Source organism: Hoplias malabaricus, chromosome 12 (assembly GCF_029633855.1).
Source record: "Hoplias malabaricus isolate fHopMal1 chromosome 12, fHopMal1.hap1, whole genome shotgun sequence".
NCBI classification, from domain to species: domain Eukaryota; kingdom Metazoa; phylum Chordata; class Actinopteri; order Characiformes; family Erythrinidae; genus Hoplias; species Hoplias malabaricus.
In genome coordinates, this window is record NC_089811.1 from 22,245,088 (window position 1) to 22,260,181 (window position 15,094).

The following is a 15,094-nucleotide window of genomic DNA, read 5'->3' on the forward strand; positions in this document are numbered from 1 at the left end:
ATTCTCACTCACTCAGACATTTACACAAAGAGATATTCGTGCACTTAAACATTCAGTCACTTATTTATTCTCTTTACTCCCTCATTTGCTGTGACATGTAAAAACTCAATCGTACTTTAAATGTTCCACAGTGAGCTATTAATATGGCGCCACATCAGTGTCAGTACTAGAGGGCGCAAAAACACCAGTTGAAAAAATTAATCTGCAAGTTGTAGCATTTTTCTTGTGTAAATATCCCCCTCTAGAGCGCAAACGTAAAATTCGGGAGCGCTATCGATTAATTAGTCTTTGTTAAACGTGACTGCATTTATTCATTTATTATGTGCTCCAGTTGTATAGGATAGTAACTGAATTTACTCTAAGATAATATTTGTCTTAATATTTTAAAATTCTGAAAACGCTTTGTTTACATCTCCACAATCTCAACCTACTCCACGAAGCTAGAAGTTTGCTTATTGGGCAATGTTCCCATTTGTCACCCAACAGGACTTTATTCCGACTCTGCAGTGTGGTATTGTCATTGCTGTTAGTAGTAAAATCATAATTATTAACTATTATTACTATTAACTGTTATTATGTAGCAAATATTGTAATTTCAACATAACTGAGAGGTGGAGAACTGGGGAACCCCCACCGTTTGATTAAAGGTTCTGTATAATTCAACTGTTAAGTAATAGAGTGAGTGTAGGTAGTATTGGGGGCCTGTAGGTTGCGCTGGTGGTGCGTTGGTGTGTGTTCTGCCCGGCGCTGCGGACTCTCCTCGTGTTTGTGGGAAACTGGAGGATCCGCTCGCTCTACAATGTCATGGCGACCAACGTCCAGCAAGTTTTGCGCGGTTTCGTAACTGTTATGGAATCGGGGAGCTGGAAATAGAGGTAAGTACATTTGCCTCATGTCACCGTGATGGGTTAAAGCAGTGAGATTTGCCTATAGTCAGCGTTAGTCAGGGGTATGTGCGGGTAAAATCTTAATAGTAAGTACTAGCGTGTTTAATGTTGAATTGCTAGCGCTGCTAGCTTCGGGGCCGGCGGTGCCTTTGTTAGAGACAAAACCGACAGTACTGTAATGCAATAGATTTTTATGCCAGATTATTATTGATTTGTTTTCAGTTCTTCTTTGCGCACGCTTCTAATAAAACATCGGACTTTTGTTTAGGGCGGGAAAACCTCAAAATGTGTCGCTGATGTGTTAGCCACGGTTGTGTGATTAGCCCGAGCTCAACCGAATGTGCTCTCAGGGCCTCATCAGATGTTTACAATCTCTGGATTCGAAATATACACATACCACAAACCGAAACGTTGCTATAAATGAAATCCTCTGTCTGTAATCGTTGTTTTGTGTTACAGTGTCGTCAAATGGAGGTGTAAATCAAATATGTGCAGATAACGGTCGAATGAAGCTCCAGATAGCTTCTAATTAGCTGGCTTCCTTTTCTAGTATTCCGTTCCACCTTAAATTGTGTAGAAGCGCTGTTGCATTTCGGGAACAGAACGCGCCACAATATAAATGCTGTGCCGTTTAAGGGGGATCGGATCATTTGAATGCTAACTTTAGCCTCGTTCCCGCTTAATGGGTAAAGCTAAGGGGTAAAGCTGAAGTGTGTGCGGATCTTTATCCGCATCCAGCCGCTTGCTAACACAGTTTGGAACGCAAATATGACCGTTTACTAACAACTTTTTTCAGTCGTTTTCTGTGTAGATAATTTTATGTAGAGTCGAGATTTGTTTTCTAGCCTCTGATTGTCTCGTCGAGTTACGCGAATTCAATCTTACTTTATGAAGTGCTTGTGAACGTGAAGAGCAAATTCACAACTAGAGACCAGCATTAAGGTTATCTGTCGTAAATCTGTACCCTGTGCGTTTTTAATGATCAGGGAAATTAAAATCAGTCGTGCGTTCGTTCTTAATTAGTTTGTAAATGTGTGTGCGTGTGTTTAAAATAACGTTTTTCGTAATGAAACACTCTGAATCAGAACATTTCTACTGATTCAAAGGTTAATGCCACCTACAATGCAAGTGTTGCTGATGTTACAGATAATTGATAGAAGAGGCTGTTTGTAACTATTGTAGTATATGAATGAGAGTTATGTAAAATAAATAATATAGGTAAAATTAGTAAGACAGATAGATAATAAAAAGGATAATGCAAGCAAGTTAGGTGTTACCGTAACTTGCTTTGACAATGACATATCAAGAGCTGCATTTTCTTCATGTAGGTGAACAGTAGTGTTACCATTCAAACCGATCAAACTTTGCATCAGTTCTAAGTGCCGTGCATGTATTTATATTTAAAGCTAAACAGAGTATGATTGTGACGTCAGACGAATTTAAATTGGGTTTGTAGAACACGACAGCTACCATAAAGTCTGACTAGTTAAATAGACGTTGTTGTAGGCTTATTAAATTATTCAACATGAAAACACTGAAATGGTGAATACTTCCTGTAATATCAACTGGTGGATTAATGTTGTGTGCTGTGCTTTGTCTAATATCTGCTTCTGAGTTATGAATTAATAAACCTTGTATAATATATGTAAAATGCATGTTACATTTAAAATAGTATTCGTGGGTTGCAGGGTTTTATTTTTTATTTATTTATTAATTTTTTTTTTTGGGGGGGGGGGGGTGGTTTCAGAGCACAGCACTAATGTAAACGAATGAGGAAGGAAGGTAAATTTATCTCATTCACAGCTCTGGAGCTCTTTGCAGTGGAGAGAGTCGTATAGCACCTAGAAGCATAAAAGTCTGCCTCGTCTTTGTGTTAGGGGGTAAAGGATCGCACTGTGTAGTGTAATGAGAAAAAGATTGAAAATTGGTTAGCCACATTAGCACTTTCATCACAGGATCTAATGGAAAGCTCTACTATTACTCTAATGCATTTCTATGCTCTTCTGCCTGAATCTGAGTGTGTTATTCATACAAAGGTATACATGGCCTAGTAATTGTCTTTTCATAAATTTAATTTGTGTGGTGTTTTAACGTGTGAGGGACTACAGACAAAAGCCACTTGTCTTGATTTATCTGATCCAGCTGTCCCTGCACTCTGAGAGATTTCTTGGACAGTAATGTTTTAGTGCAACTACCTAAATTATTCCTCTGGTTTGGCTTAATGTTAAATGAAGTAGTTCTGCATGTCTGAAAGTACGAATGATCAAGTAGAGGTTTCGTTGCCGCGGCAGAGTCAATGCTGAATCCTAAATACCTTCCCAAATGCTCCGTAGGGCACAATCGGTCTTACATTTTTTTTTCAAATGGGTCAGGGATCCCTGTTTATATTTATTTAAGTGTCTAAATTATCACTACAAGTGTTGACAAACAGTAAAAATGTAACTAACTAATAATAATTTTTATTAATTTTTTATTTTTTTTTAAGTTGTGTTTGAGTAATGAGTAGGATCCTAATATGAAAATATGAATCTCTGTTTTTGTGTATTTTTCATTTAATGCATCATTTGAGCACAGTATCTGGTCTTCAAATTATGTGAAAATATGATAACGAATGGATCAGTAGAAATGCTCGTAAATTATTTGTAATAAAATATTTTTTCATTGACTAGTGTTACATTGATTATTAAGAAGGTTATTTTCCTTCTGTGTGTGTATGTATATGTGTGTGTGTGTGTGTATATATATATATATATATATATATATATATATATATATATTCTCTCTCTCTCTATATATATATATATATGTTGCCTACCACATGTAGCCATAATATATGATGGAAGTCTGCTTAAGTAGCTAGTCTCTTTGTGTAGTAACATTAATGAGTGCTGTGCTGATGTAAATGTATCAAGTTCACCTTATAAATAAGTGAAATGAACTGCAAGCACATTAAGAAGCAGCAGTGTAACCTTCAAGGTAATGACAAGTCAAAATGCAAATAAAGCCAAATTGTATAAAAATCAGTAAATAATTTAACCAGTAAAACACAAAAACAAAGAGCCCACAGACTTATCACAAAAGTGATTACTCTGTGATAACTTTTTCTCAGTTTAAATTCAGCCAATGTTTGCACATCTAATTTCTCTATGGGTTTATAATATTGCTATAACTGCATAGAACACATTGAAGAAAGCATGTTGCAGCCCCAGTTTATTTCATGGCGGAGTGTTCAAGAAGCTCACAGTCTCAGTCTAATAACTGATGATAAAACCCAGTTCAAATCCTGCATTTGATTGATGAAACAAATTTGCTATTCAGTGAGTCTTCTCAACTTATGTCTGTGTCTAATAGAGAATGAGGCATGACCTAAAATACATTGCACACTACCCAGAATGCAATGCCTCATTACGTAGTTGCCCATTCTCTATGAAAAGGAGATAAAAGATATTTAAATAGAATTTTTTGAGTAACGTTTTTATTGTAACGCAAAATTAAAACATTCTCCTGCTCATTTGTCATTTTTCATCTTTTTTTTTGTCATTTGTCGTCATTGGGAGTTGCTGCTTAGCATTGAAATAACAATTCTCATTTTATTCATCAAAAAAAATAACCTAAAAATTAAATATTTTGAAGATGACAAATGAGAAGGATTTGTTCCTCACTGCATTCATTACGAGATCCATCAAGGAAAAAGCTCTGCAAAAGTGTGTGCAACATTTTGTTTTGTTTTGTTTCCTGTGGTAATATTATATCCAAATGTATGTGAATGTGTTGGTTTAGATGACTTTATTAGCTGAGTGCACAGAGCCACCAGCTGTAAAATGACAGTACTCTAAATTTATGTTGGAATTGTTATTATTATTGTTTTCATTTTAGTTATGACATTTTCTCTTTTTTTCCCCCCCACAGAGTGAACTTTGAGAATTCTGTTAACATCCCTCACCTCACAAAGTCAGGCTGAAGGATAATATTCTCGGTTTCAACCAGGGTCAAGTTGTTTCTTTCTGAGTTGCACAAATGGAATGTGCAGCAAATCCCAGTATTGGTATGTCTAACTTCAATATATAATCAGTAAAAGTATAAGAAATGTGAGCACCCCCTACCTGTAATTCACGTTTACGGTACTGTCATTAAATCAAGTCTCTCACATCTCTTGCTCGCTTGCCCACTCATTTATATATATGACGCAGGAAGAAAACAGATAGACAAATTCCTTGCAATGCATGACAAGTTATGGGAGTCCTCTATACACACCGGTGTTTAGCAAACATTACAATTTTTAGTTTACAAGACTTGCCCCAGATAATTGTTTGAAGTGGATTTGAATCAGCTGCAGTCTTAAGTAGGATCCTGCTGAATATGCAAAGATTTGTATTATTATGGTTTAGATTGTTTTAAAATCTATAAGCCTTTTGTGTTCCCTCCACAGAGGATCCATCTGAAACTACTCTACATGAAGATATTGCTCTCAGGGATGGTAGTGAGACACCGCGAAAGAAAAATAAGAAACATAAAAAACACAAAAGTAAGAAGAAGCGCAAGAAGAGAAAGGGTGAAAAGGAGAGCAGCTCTGAATCTGGAGTAGAATCGGATGGAGATTCTCAAGCAAAACTGAGGTAAGAATCTTCTGTGTACAAAAAGAAAATTGTTATAGCACATTTTTATTAACGTTATGGCAAAGCTAATTTTTGGAGGTAAAATAATTTTTTTTTTATTAATCTAGTGTGAAAAAACAAGGCTTGTCCAACTTGGAGACTCGCAGTCATGAAGATAATAAAGAAGCCACAAAAAATTCAGCTGCAGGTAATTTTTTTAAAAATATAATAATGTTTTAAATACAAAATATTGTGGTTTGATTTTGTGTGCCCTTATCATATTTGAGTTTTATTAAAATTCATCTTAAGAAATTCATTTCCATATATTGTGATATATGTTTCTTAGCAGAGCGTCATGACGCAGATGATGGTAAAATCAGAAAAACAAAGCGGCATGCAGGGAAAAAAAAGAAGAAAAAGAAGCGAAAAGAAGAAAAGCAAGAGAGAAATTCTCCTTCTCATTCACAGTCGACCAGTACATCCGAGTCTGGGTCAGAGTCAGAATCAGAATCAAAATTGACACAGGCATTGCCAGTAGGCTCACCAAGCTTGGGCAGGAAGTCTCCTATAGGTGCAGTGAAGCTTTCAAAGGACGATTATAAAGAGAAAACTTCACAACCTCATGAAGTAAAGGGAGATGTAAGTAGCAAACCTGATAAATGTGAAGAGAAACATGCAAAACCTGCATGGAAGAAACAGGAGTCTCCTGAGGTTACACACAGTCAAGCTGTAAGTAGGGAAACATACAGTGAGAAGAGCACACAAATGGAGAGCCGGGAGAAAAATGGAAGCTTTAGCAAAACCCAGGAACTTCCTGATATTATCCCGAAACAGGAGAATGTCCAAAAAGAGCAAGTTGACCAGAAAGAACCTAATGGAGATAAGAGAGGAAAAAGGAATGTTGAGAGGTCAAAGTCTAGATCAAGGTCCCGATCACTTTCATACAATAAAGGGAATAATTCAAGCCGTAGTCGATCCAGAACCCCAAAACAATCATCTTGTGTATTAGCACATCGAAAAGACAAATCACATTCAAGAGAAAGATCTGTGTCTAGCCCAAGAAAAAAAAGTGGCATGCAAAAACGAATCTCAAGGTCTCCTTCAGAAAATCATAGGTCTAGATCTAGATCAGTCACTAGAAAGAGACGCAAGTCAGCATCCCCCTCTGGAAAGAGAAGGAATCGTTCTGACTCTAGGTCCCGTGCCAAGACCAAAAGATCTAGAAGCAGATCTCCAAGGCGCAACCGTCGAACAAGGTCTAGGTCTATAGTAAAGACACGCAGATCAAGGTCAAAGTCTAAAGGATCAGTTTCTCGCAGAAAGATTCGTGTTTCCAAATCACGCTCCAGATCTGTCAGAAGAGTAAGACGCTCACGGTCACGTTCTCGAAGAAGGACACCAGTGTCTCGTATAAGAAGATCTCGCTCCAGGTCTGTTAGGAGAATGAGACGAACCCGTTCAAGGTCAGTCGTGATCCTCAGGAGGTCTAGGTCTCGCTTGAGGAGAAACAGAAGGTCTAGATCAAAGTCCATTCATAACAGATCAAGGTCTAGGCGAAGTAGATCTCCTTCTCCTTTACGTTCCAGGCGCTCAAAATCACGATCCCCTGCTGTTCGACAAAGGAAGTCAAAGTCTCCACGGAGGATAAGGTCAGAATCAAGGTCTCCTAAGCGGAGTAAGCGTTCAAAATCAAGGTCTCTCTCTCGTCATTCAAAGACTGGTTCATCTAGATTTGGTAGAGGAGCGAAGAAAATTAAAAGTAAGAGATCAAGATCTCTTTCACAAAGAGACACATCCAAATCAAGGTCTGTCTCTCGTCATTCGAAGACTGTTTCTCCTAGACGTAGTAGAGGAGCAAAGAAAACTAAAAGTAAGAGATCAAGATCTCTTTCACAGAGAGACACATCTAAATCAAGGTCTGTCTCTCGTCATTCGAAGACTGCTTCACCTAAACTTAGTAGAGGAGCAAAGAAACCTCAAAGTAAGAGATCAAGATCTCTTTCTCAAAGAGACACATCAAGATCCAGATCTAGATCCAATTCAAGAGAAAAACATTCCTCAGATAGAAGCCTGTCTCCAGCTAAGAGCAGGTCTAAATCTCCTGCGGAAGAAAGAGAGTCTTCAGTGGAACACCAGAAAGATTCTGAAAGTGATATTAAAGGAATATCAATGTCAAAAATTCAGAAATCTGCCTCTGGAGATGATCAGTCTATGACTACAAAAGGTTGGAAACCACTGTCACGTGAATGTGCATCCCCACTCAAAAGTGAGGGCTCAACACAATCAGATCTTGAATCAAAAAATGAAAATGCCAAAAAGGACTCAAAGACCACCTTGGAATCAACAGGGAGGCAAAACAGATCTAGATCAAGATCTTCTTCATCAGAACCATTACCTCAGGGTGACAGTACTGGCTCCGATGATAATGAGCAGTCTGATAACTCAAGATCACCATCACTTAGTCCAGCAAAAAAGGAATCAGGGTCAAAACCTAGGAGAAAATCCAAGTCGCCTATTCATAGAAAGCGTTCCAGGTCCATTTCATCTACCCATAGGACACGGTCCAAATCAAAGTCAGTTAGTGGTAGGGAAAGGTCCAAATCTCCTGTAAGAAAACGGAAGTCTAGATCTCCCTCACATAGCCAGAGGAAAAGGTCAAAGTCAAGGTCACCAGTCCGAAAAAGGAGGTCACGTTCAAGATCAGTCACTCGTAGGGGAAAATCAAGGTCTAAATCACACACAAGAACCAACCGCTCAAAGTCAAGATCACCCAAAAGAAAACGATCCAAGTCTCGATCTCCAGTCCGAAAAAGGAGGTCTAAATCACGCTCTCCTGCCCGAAGAAAAAGATCTAAAAGTCCAGAAAGAAGCAAAAAATCTAAATCCCGTTCCCCTGCCAGAAAAAGACGGTCGCGATCAAGGTCAAAATCGCGGCCACGACATTCACGTTCTAAAAGATCTCGCTCTCCTTCTCGTCGGAGAAGACCTGTGTTTCGAGGTCGTTCTTTTGATAGACGGGATAGATGGAAACGTGAACCAAGCCATTCACCCATTCTCATTCTCCGTAAAAGAAGGTCTACTTCAAGAACTCGTCGCAGCTCAAGCAAAACACCACCACGCTTGACTGAACTAGGTAAGGACAATCTTGCATTGAGTGCATGCAGTTTAAAATATTATGGACTTATTATTCATATGTATTTTCAAATTTCTTCTGTACAGACAAAGATCAGCTATTGGAAATTGCTAAAGCCAATGCTGCTGCAATGTGTGCTAAAGCAGGGATGCCCATCCCAGAAAGCCTCAGGCCTAAAGCCATCCTCCAGTTGCCTTTACCGACTCCTACTTCAGCCCCCCTATCTTTGCCTCTGCCCTTGCCCGTTCCTAGCTTGCCCATGAACCTGCCAATGGGCATACCTGGTATGCCTGCAATGCCAAACATGCCTATGAACGCTGCTATGGCTAGCATGACAGCAGCTACCATGACTGCAGCTCTATCCAACATGGGAGCCCTGGCAGCTATGCCCCCTATGCCTCCGCTGCCCACCATTACCAACAAACCTCCTCCAGCACCTACACCTAATCTGGCCAATATTGAAGAAGTGAAGAGAAAAGTGGCGCAGCAGGCTAACAGCATCAGTATCAAAGAATTAACAGAGGTGAGATCATTTTGAGTTCAACAGATGCATTTGAGTGGCAGTAACTGGAAGTTTGAAGTTTACCTAAACTATGCTACTTTAATACAAGTGAATGGACCAAGTTGTATCAATTTAAATTAGTAATTTACCATAAATGTGTCCATTTGTTTTGATTTTTAGAAATGTAAACAAATTGCTGAAAGTAAGGAGGAGATGAACACTGCAAGGCCACATATTTCGGATGATGAAAAACGGGTAAGAGATATTTTTCCAAACTGTTGATACTGTCAATGTAAAAGCAATTTCTAACTATTGTTTTAAATTTAGTTCATACTTATTTCCTTTTGGAATTTAAGCATTTTTAAAGACCCAGGGAATCTAAATCCATGATCACTTTCTAATATTTGTGTTGCAAGTTTGCCATTGTCAAATTTGCTCTGTGAATTAATTTCCAATGACCAATTACTTCTTTTTTAGAATTAACTCGCATTGTCCCTACTTGAGTTAAAGCTGCTGAAAGCACCACACACAAGGCTGATGATGCTCATTTCTTCTACAACTTTCTTCCACTCTTTTCAATTTGGAGGCGATTACCCCATGTTCAGTTTATAGGTTGAAGTGGCCAAGATCTTTGTATTGTGTGTGTGTGTGGGGGAGAGAGATATTGTTAAAAACAAATGTATTGGCTAAGATTATTTCATTTTCAATTTTGACCACTTCTGTGTAAATTATGAAGTAACATCCTGTCAGAAGTGGACTTACAAAATTACATCACTATATTGTGCACAAGAACACCTTACAGCAGCAGATCAATCAGTCATTTTCCTTATTTACATTCATATCAGAAAGAGCCAGAAATCAAAGAGAAAAAGTGTGCATATGCTGTTGCTTCTCCTGCCCCATGCTCTGCATTTAATTAACAGTTTTGTGTGCATCAGCTGCTAAAATGGCTGCCTTTTAAGATATTGCTTTACATCAGCAAATAAGTTAATAGCTACTAATTCAGGAAAGGTCTGCTGATTAAACCTTGCATTTGCAAGTTTCTCTTTTGTGACCTGAATTTATGGTCACCTTGTATAGTCACCTGAATATGTTACATACGTGATCAATGTAATCAATACGGCTATTACTAGGGTTGCACTTTGTTGTAATAATCGGCTTGGTGCTTTATAGTGAGGAATCAAGAAAAACATCTTTTAAAAATCATAATTAGTTCAAGTATGTTTTTGTAGCAATATAGCAAGATTAATGCTTAAAGTCAGGGAATAAAATTGATTCTCATTACAGCAATGAATCTCATTAATTAAAGTAAGGCCCTGCCCACGTGTATCTGGATCTTTTTAAAAGCTCAGGTTTTTGTCTACTTTTTTTCCCAAATAAAAGATTTAGTCCTCAACAGCATGTTTTACTTTTCTCTGAGTTTGCAAATTTTGTAAAATAAAGACAAATGAGTTGTTTCCATTCACTACACTACATATTTGTGGATATAAATGATAGGGGGTGTCATTGAAATTTTGCATTTTCTTAATTCACAAAACCTTTTCTTTATATTTCCTTTAGCGTGCTCCTCCACCTACCATCTCACATTCCTCTTTCCCGTACTGTATCTATCCTTCTTTAAACCTTCAATAGAACACTTACGATAGGACCGGCAGCAGACAGATTGATAATGGCCCTTAAGTCACTCACTGTTGTATGCATGTTATATGCAAAAACATCACATGTATTGTCTGTGCACCCCACTCCCCTCTACTGTACTTTGCAGTAGAGATGCAAAGTACATGCATCTCTACTTTTTTTTTTTTTAACAAATTTTAATTACTATGTAATTTGAAATGTAAACTGAAAGAGACATGCCCAAACAAGCATTTTCAAGAAGCACCTTTGAGTTTTCAAATTTCCAGCTTTTCAGTGACCTACAATGGCATTTTAATGTGTGTGGACAGAAGGCCAAAAATACACAAACATCCATTTTTAAAAATGTGGAGCAGGGCTCTTCACATTTTTTATTTTTAAAATTAACTGTATAAGTTGTACAATGTATTAATTGTCTGATCTCTCTTTTGCAGTAACCATCTATGCTGCTTTAATTACTGTATCCCTAACACGTAAATAACAAGAAGAGATATCAACATGGGATTGTAATTCAGGAGGCTGATTGCTGCTTCAAGTGGATATTTCAACCATCAAGACATTTTCCTTAGCCGGTGACATCGCTGTAGGCAAAAGATTTCTTTTTGCCTCAGGATGTAATCCACTAGACAAGATCATTTTGTGTCTTCAGGCGGAATAAGGGGCTTCCTCTTACAGTGAAGCAAAAGCACTGCTTGGTCAGATTCAAAGTGAAGTATTATTTGACTTTGGTGTGATCTCTCTCTATAGTTGAAAGAAGCAGCCTATTTCAAGTTGCTCTTTTGAACTTTCTGGTTAGAAAGTTAAGTTTGTCTTTTTACCCCACCCAGCCTCATGCCTCATCTCAAATGTAAATCTCATTTATATTAAGTAATTTTGTGATCAGGAGGATTTTTTTTTTAAGCAATTAAATTTTCAGGAAAACATGGCTTCATGGACAATATTTTCCTTAGTGTGCAGTTGTACCTGACAGAGTTGGCTTGTAAACATGGTTGGTCAGTGTCTGCTGGCTGTTGACAGATTAAGCCTGATTGAAAATACATCTGGGATTAACTATATTTGAAGACCTGTTGGGGGAGGAGTTGATTCAGGTGTTGATTTAAAAGGGGCATACTGTCAGTTTTAGCAGGTTAGGAAGTGTACAGTACTGTTTTATCTTGTAATTTGAGTTGTTTGAAAATTGTATGTGCTTTTGCCCAGTAGGCTTTGTGTTGGGGTGCTTTATGATAGCTGTGGAATTTTGCATCAACCTTAAAGGCAAGGGGTGATATGAACAATAAGAATGCATAATATTTACTGAGGACAAAAGCTGTTTCTTGTTGAGACACCTGTACTTTATGCTATACGCTTTCACATGTAACCTTGATGTTAATTTTCATTATTGTTATTTGTTAATTCAAAAAAAAATTTTTTTGCATTTATCCTGTTTGTTTTGTTACTGCTTCAGTAGTCTGAGCAGTGATGCTCATGTCCTGTTAGTTAAAGAAAATATTTGTTCTCGATAGGACTAGCCACTGAAAGATTTTAACCCTTAATATAAATCTCTCAAGCTGTCTCTTCAAGCTTCAGATTTATCCTAGTAACTGCAATCTCATAGATCAGTGTTATGTAAACAAAATGAATACACATGCACATGTGCTGTTTTCACTTGTCTGTCATCCCTAAAGGCAATAGCAGTGAAATGGTGTGTTTTACACTAAGGGCAAAATGCCCTTTGCCACTTTCAGCACTTCCTCCACATTGGTACAAAACTATACTTGTATTCACAAAAGATGGACTACAGATGCTAATCTTGTTTATTCCGTAACAGAAAATAAGACAGGATTTGTACAGTAAGGTTAAACCTGGATTTAAAGTGTTGGATATGGAAGTACAGAGACCATGGTTAGCAAAGGTTAACAGACGAATATCTTAGGTCTATAGACTACCCAAATCGGTGACCAAAATTGTTTCAGGTTTCTTTTTTTAATTGATTTGCCTTGCTTGATCTTATATAGAAAGATGGAAGATACTTCACCACAAATATGAAATTTGTTTTATCATTTAGGACACTGGGCAGAATGAGACGGGATTTCAAACATAAGGCAGTATACTTTTGTATTATTTGTATAGGCCCAAGTACCACCTTCCTAATGTGAAGTGTAGTATCCACAATTTTGATTAAACATTGCAGTTTTTCCTCTGCCATAAGATTGTCGCTTGCTTTGTATATAATGCAACCTTGATTGTTAAAATAAATTACCGTGATCACTTTGATGTTTGTTTTTCCAAGAAAATGGTTAACTATAATTTAACCATTTTCATTAATACATTTTTAGTAATTTTTAGTCCATTATATAGTTTTGCTAAATCTCCCTCAATCACATGATTCTACCAAGCACAGAAACAAAGCTCAGCACATGCTTTCAGCTACCCACCTCCTTTAACATCTCACGTTTTAAAATTTGATCAATTTAAAGATCTAAGAATAAACAATGAATATATATATACTAGAATTTTTAAGGCCACGGAATTAATTGTGATGCCATTTTCCCCATAGCATAATTACAGATGGATAAATTTCTAAATTCCCTAAAACAGAAGTTGTTTGAGAATATCATTGAAGCTGAAGTGTTTTCTAATTTGTTTGATTTCACAATCACAAAAAAAAAACAAAAAAACATTTATACTGGTGACATTGTGGCATGGCAGAACAGACCCTAAATTACTACACTCCTGATTAAGTTCAGAAGATGAACAGTACAGAGCTGACCTATGTCCAGGTGAGATTTGAGCTTGATGAGGATTTTCACAGCTAAAGAGTTAGGGGAAAACAGCTTTGTTAAAGGAACACTAAGATGCATGGTATTTTTGCTCCTGGGTTCCCCCTACAGTTGCAGAGTGTGATTCAGTTTTACAGTACTGTCCAGTAGTTGAGGGTGCACGAAGGGGTGGTTTTATACCCTCAAAATTGTCTGCAGTGCTGAGCATGGAGTAACCGTGACAGAGACTCTGTCCTCCCTAATTCAGGTGAGTGGAGCATCACATTGATCTGAAGTGGCAATTTTACAGTTAAAATGCTACCTAGTGTTCCTTTATTGGTGCGATTAGTCAGACACCTTGTGTCCAGGACGTATCCAAGGTTCTCTACTAGACATTTTAGAAATGGCTGTCCCTTTCTGGGACATTGACACCTTTACCAAATATGTACTGATCACTGCCTACAGGGACTTTTACAGCTTACAAAATATTTAATGATTTATTATCAGAAAAATAATTCTGTTCAGAAGCACAACACAAACTACTGCTACTCTTAATAATCGCATTAATAATAATAATACTGACATTGGTTTATAGGCATATATTGCTTACATATGTAATGAGCCAAACAATATAATTGCCCCTTATTAGCATTTTCAGTTATTTAAATAAGTGAAAATATAATCATTAAATAAACAGTAAAATGATTAAAATATGTAAATTGTTTCCGTAGATGAGGAGTCACATTTTATTTTAGTAAATCAATAAAAGCATGTACATTTGAGAGTTTGAGCATTTGTATATGCCTGATTGTGGGGGAAACGCAGCTCCGCATATTTTAAGGTGGAATGGTATTCATTCTTTGCCTGTAAAAGCTTATCGGATTTTGGGTTCGGAGACTACCTGGAATCAGTCTTGCACAGGGCGGTGGAACGGTAAGTTTGAGGGAAAATAACCGTTGATTGTACGTGGCTGAAGTACAAGTTTTTATTCACTGTTTGAATTACCACAGAAACTCATTATGTTGCGCCAGCTGCTTTAGCAGCGCACAATATATTGTTGTTCTTAAGTCATATTATTATTTTTATTATTCCGCGTTTCCTTGTCCGCTTAACTAGTCCCGCAGCTTTCGAGCTATCGCTCCACCTGGAAATCGTGCATCCTATAGCGACAATGTGGGCTTGTATACAGCTTTCCGATACCCGCACTCGTTCGTCCGCTACACTCGTTTTTCGCTCCGTTTTTCCCCTGTCATTTCTATGGAATTAATTTTTGAAGTGCTCTAACTCAGTCAATTTTCAAGCTACGGACACGAGATTTCAGATGGTCGGACCCGGGCGCACCGGGACCCGTCACTTCCGTTTTCGGACCTCTCGCACTCATCCTTCTCTTTCTATCCCTCCTTGAATATCCCTCCATTCACTTGTATGGAAGACATTTAGAGTGGGTGACGTCATAGCCACTGTAGGTTCACTGGCCAAAAAACGGTTTTTCACTTTTCAGCTGAACAATTCACCATAACATCCTAGAAACTTCATTTCAGAGGCAAATACTGAGGGGGAGAGCTGTGAAGGACATAGGCAGTCTCTAACACTTTAAAGGTTAT

At 37.7% G+C, this 15,094-nt stretch overlaps 1 protein-coding gene across 2 annotated transcripts; it reads left to right on the forward strand.

Annotated features, from left to right (window-relative positions):
- Positions 1-709: 709 nt before the first annotated feature.
- sona (SON DNA and RNA binding protein a) lies at positions 710-12,992 on the forward strand. 2 transcript variants are annotated; one of them, XM_066686635.1, is made up of 8 exons: positions 710-875; positions 4,797-4,932; positions 5,317-5,503; positions 5,611-5,690; positions 5,829-8,615; positions 8,702-9,138; positions 9,298-9,372; positions 11,187-12,992. In XM_066686635.1, exons 2-8 carry the CDS (start codon positions 4,905-4,907, stop codon positions 11,187-11,189), a joined length of 3,597 nt encoding a protein of 1,198 aa, XP_066542732.1. In that variant the 5' UTR covers positions 710-875; positions 4,797-4,904; the 3' UTR covers positions 11,190-12,992. The 2 variants fall into 2 exon arrangements, with proteins under 2 accessions (XP_066542732.1, XP_066542733.1); XM_066686636.1 differs by having other exon boundaries at positions 5,832-8,615.
- The last annotated feature ends 2,102 nt before the right edge of the window (positions 12,993-15,094 follow it).

Bases quoted from the DNA above. Each gene is read 5' to 3' on its own strand.
- sona (XM_066686635.1), top strand. From the start codon at position 4,905: ATGGAATGTGCAGCAAATCCCAGTATTG. The intron at 5,504-5,610 runs GTAAGAATCTTC...TTATTAATCTAG, and splicing joins GATTCTCAAGCAAAACTGAG to TGTGAAAAAACAAGGCTTGT. The intron at 5,691-5,828 runs GTAATTTTTTTA...TATGTTTCTTAG, and splicing joins CACAAAAAATTCAGCTGCAG to CAGAGCGTCATGACGCAGAT.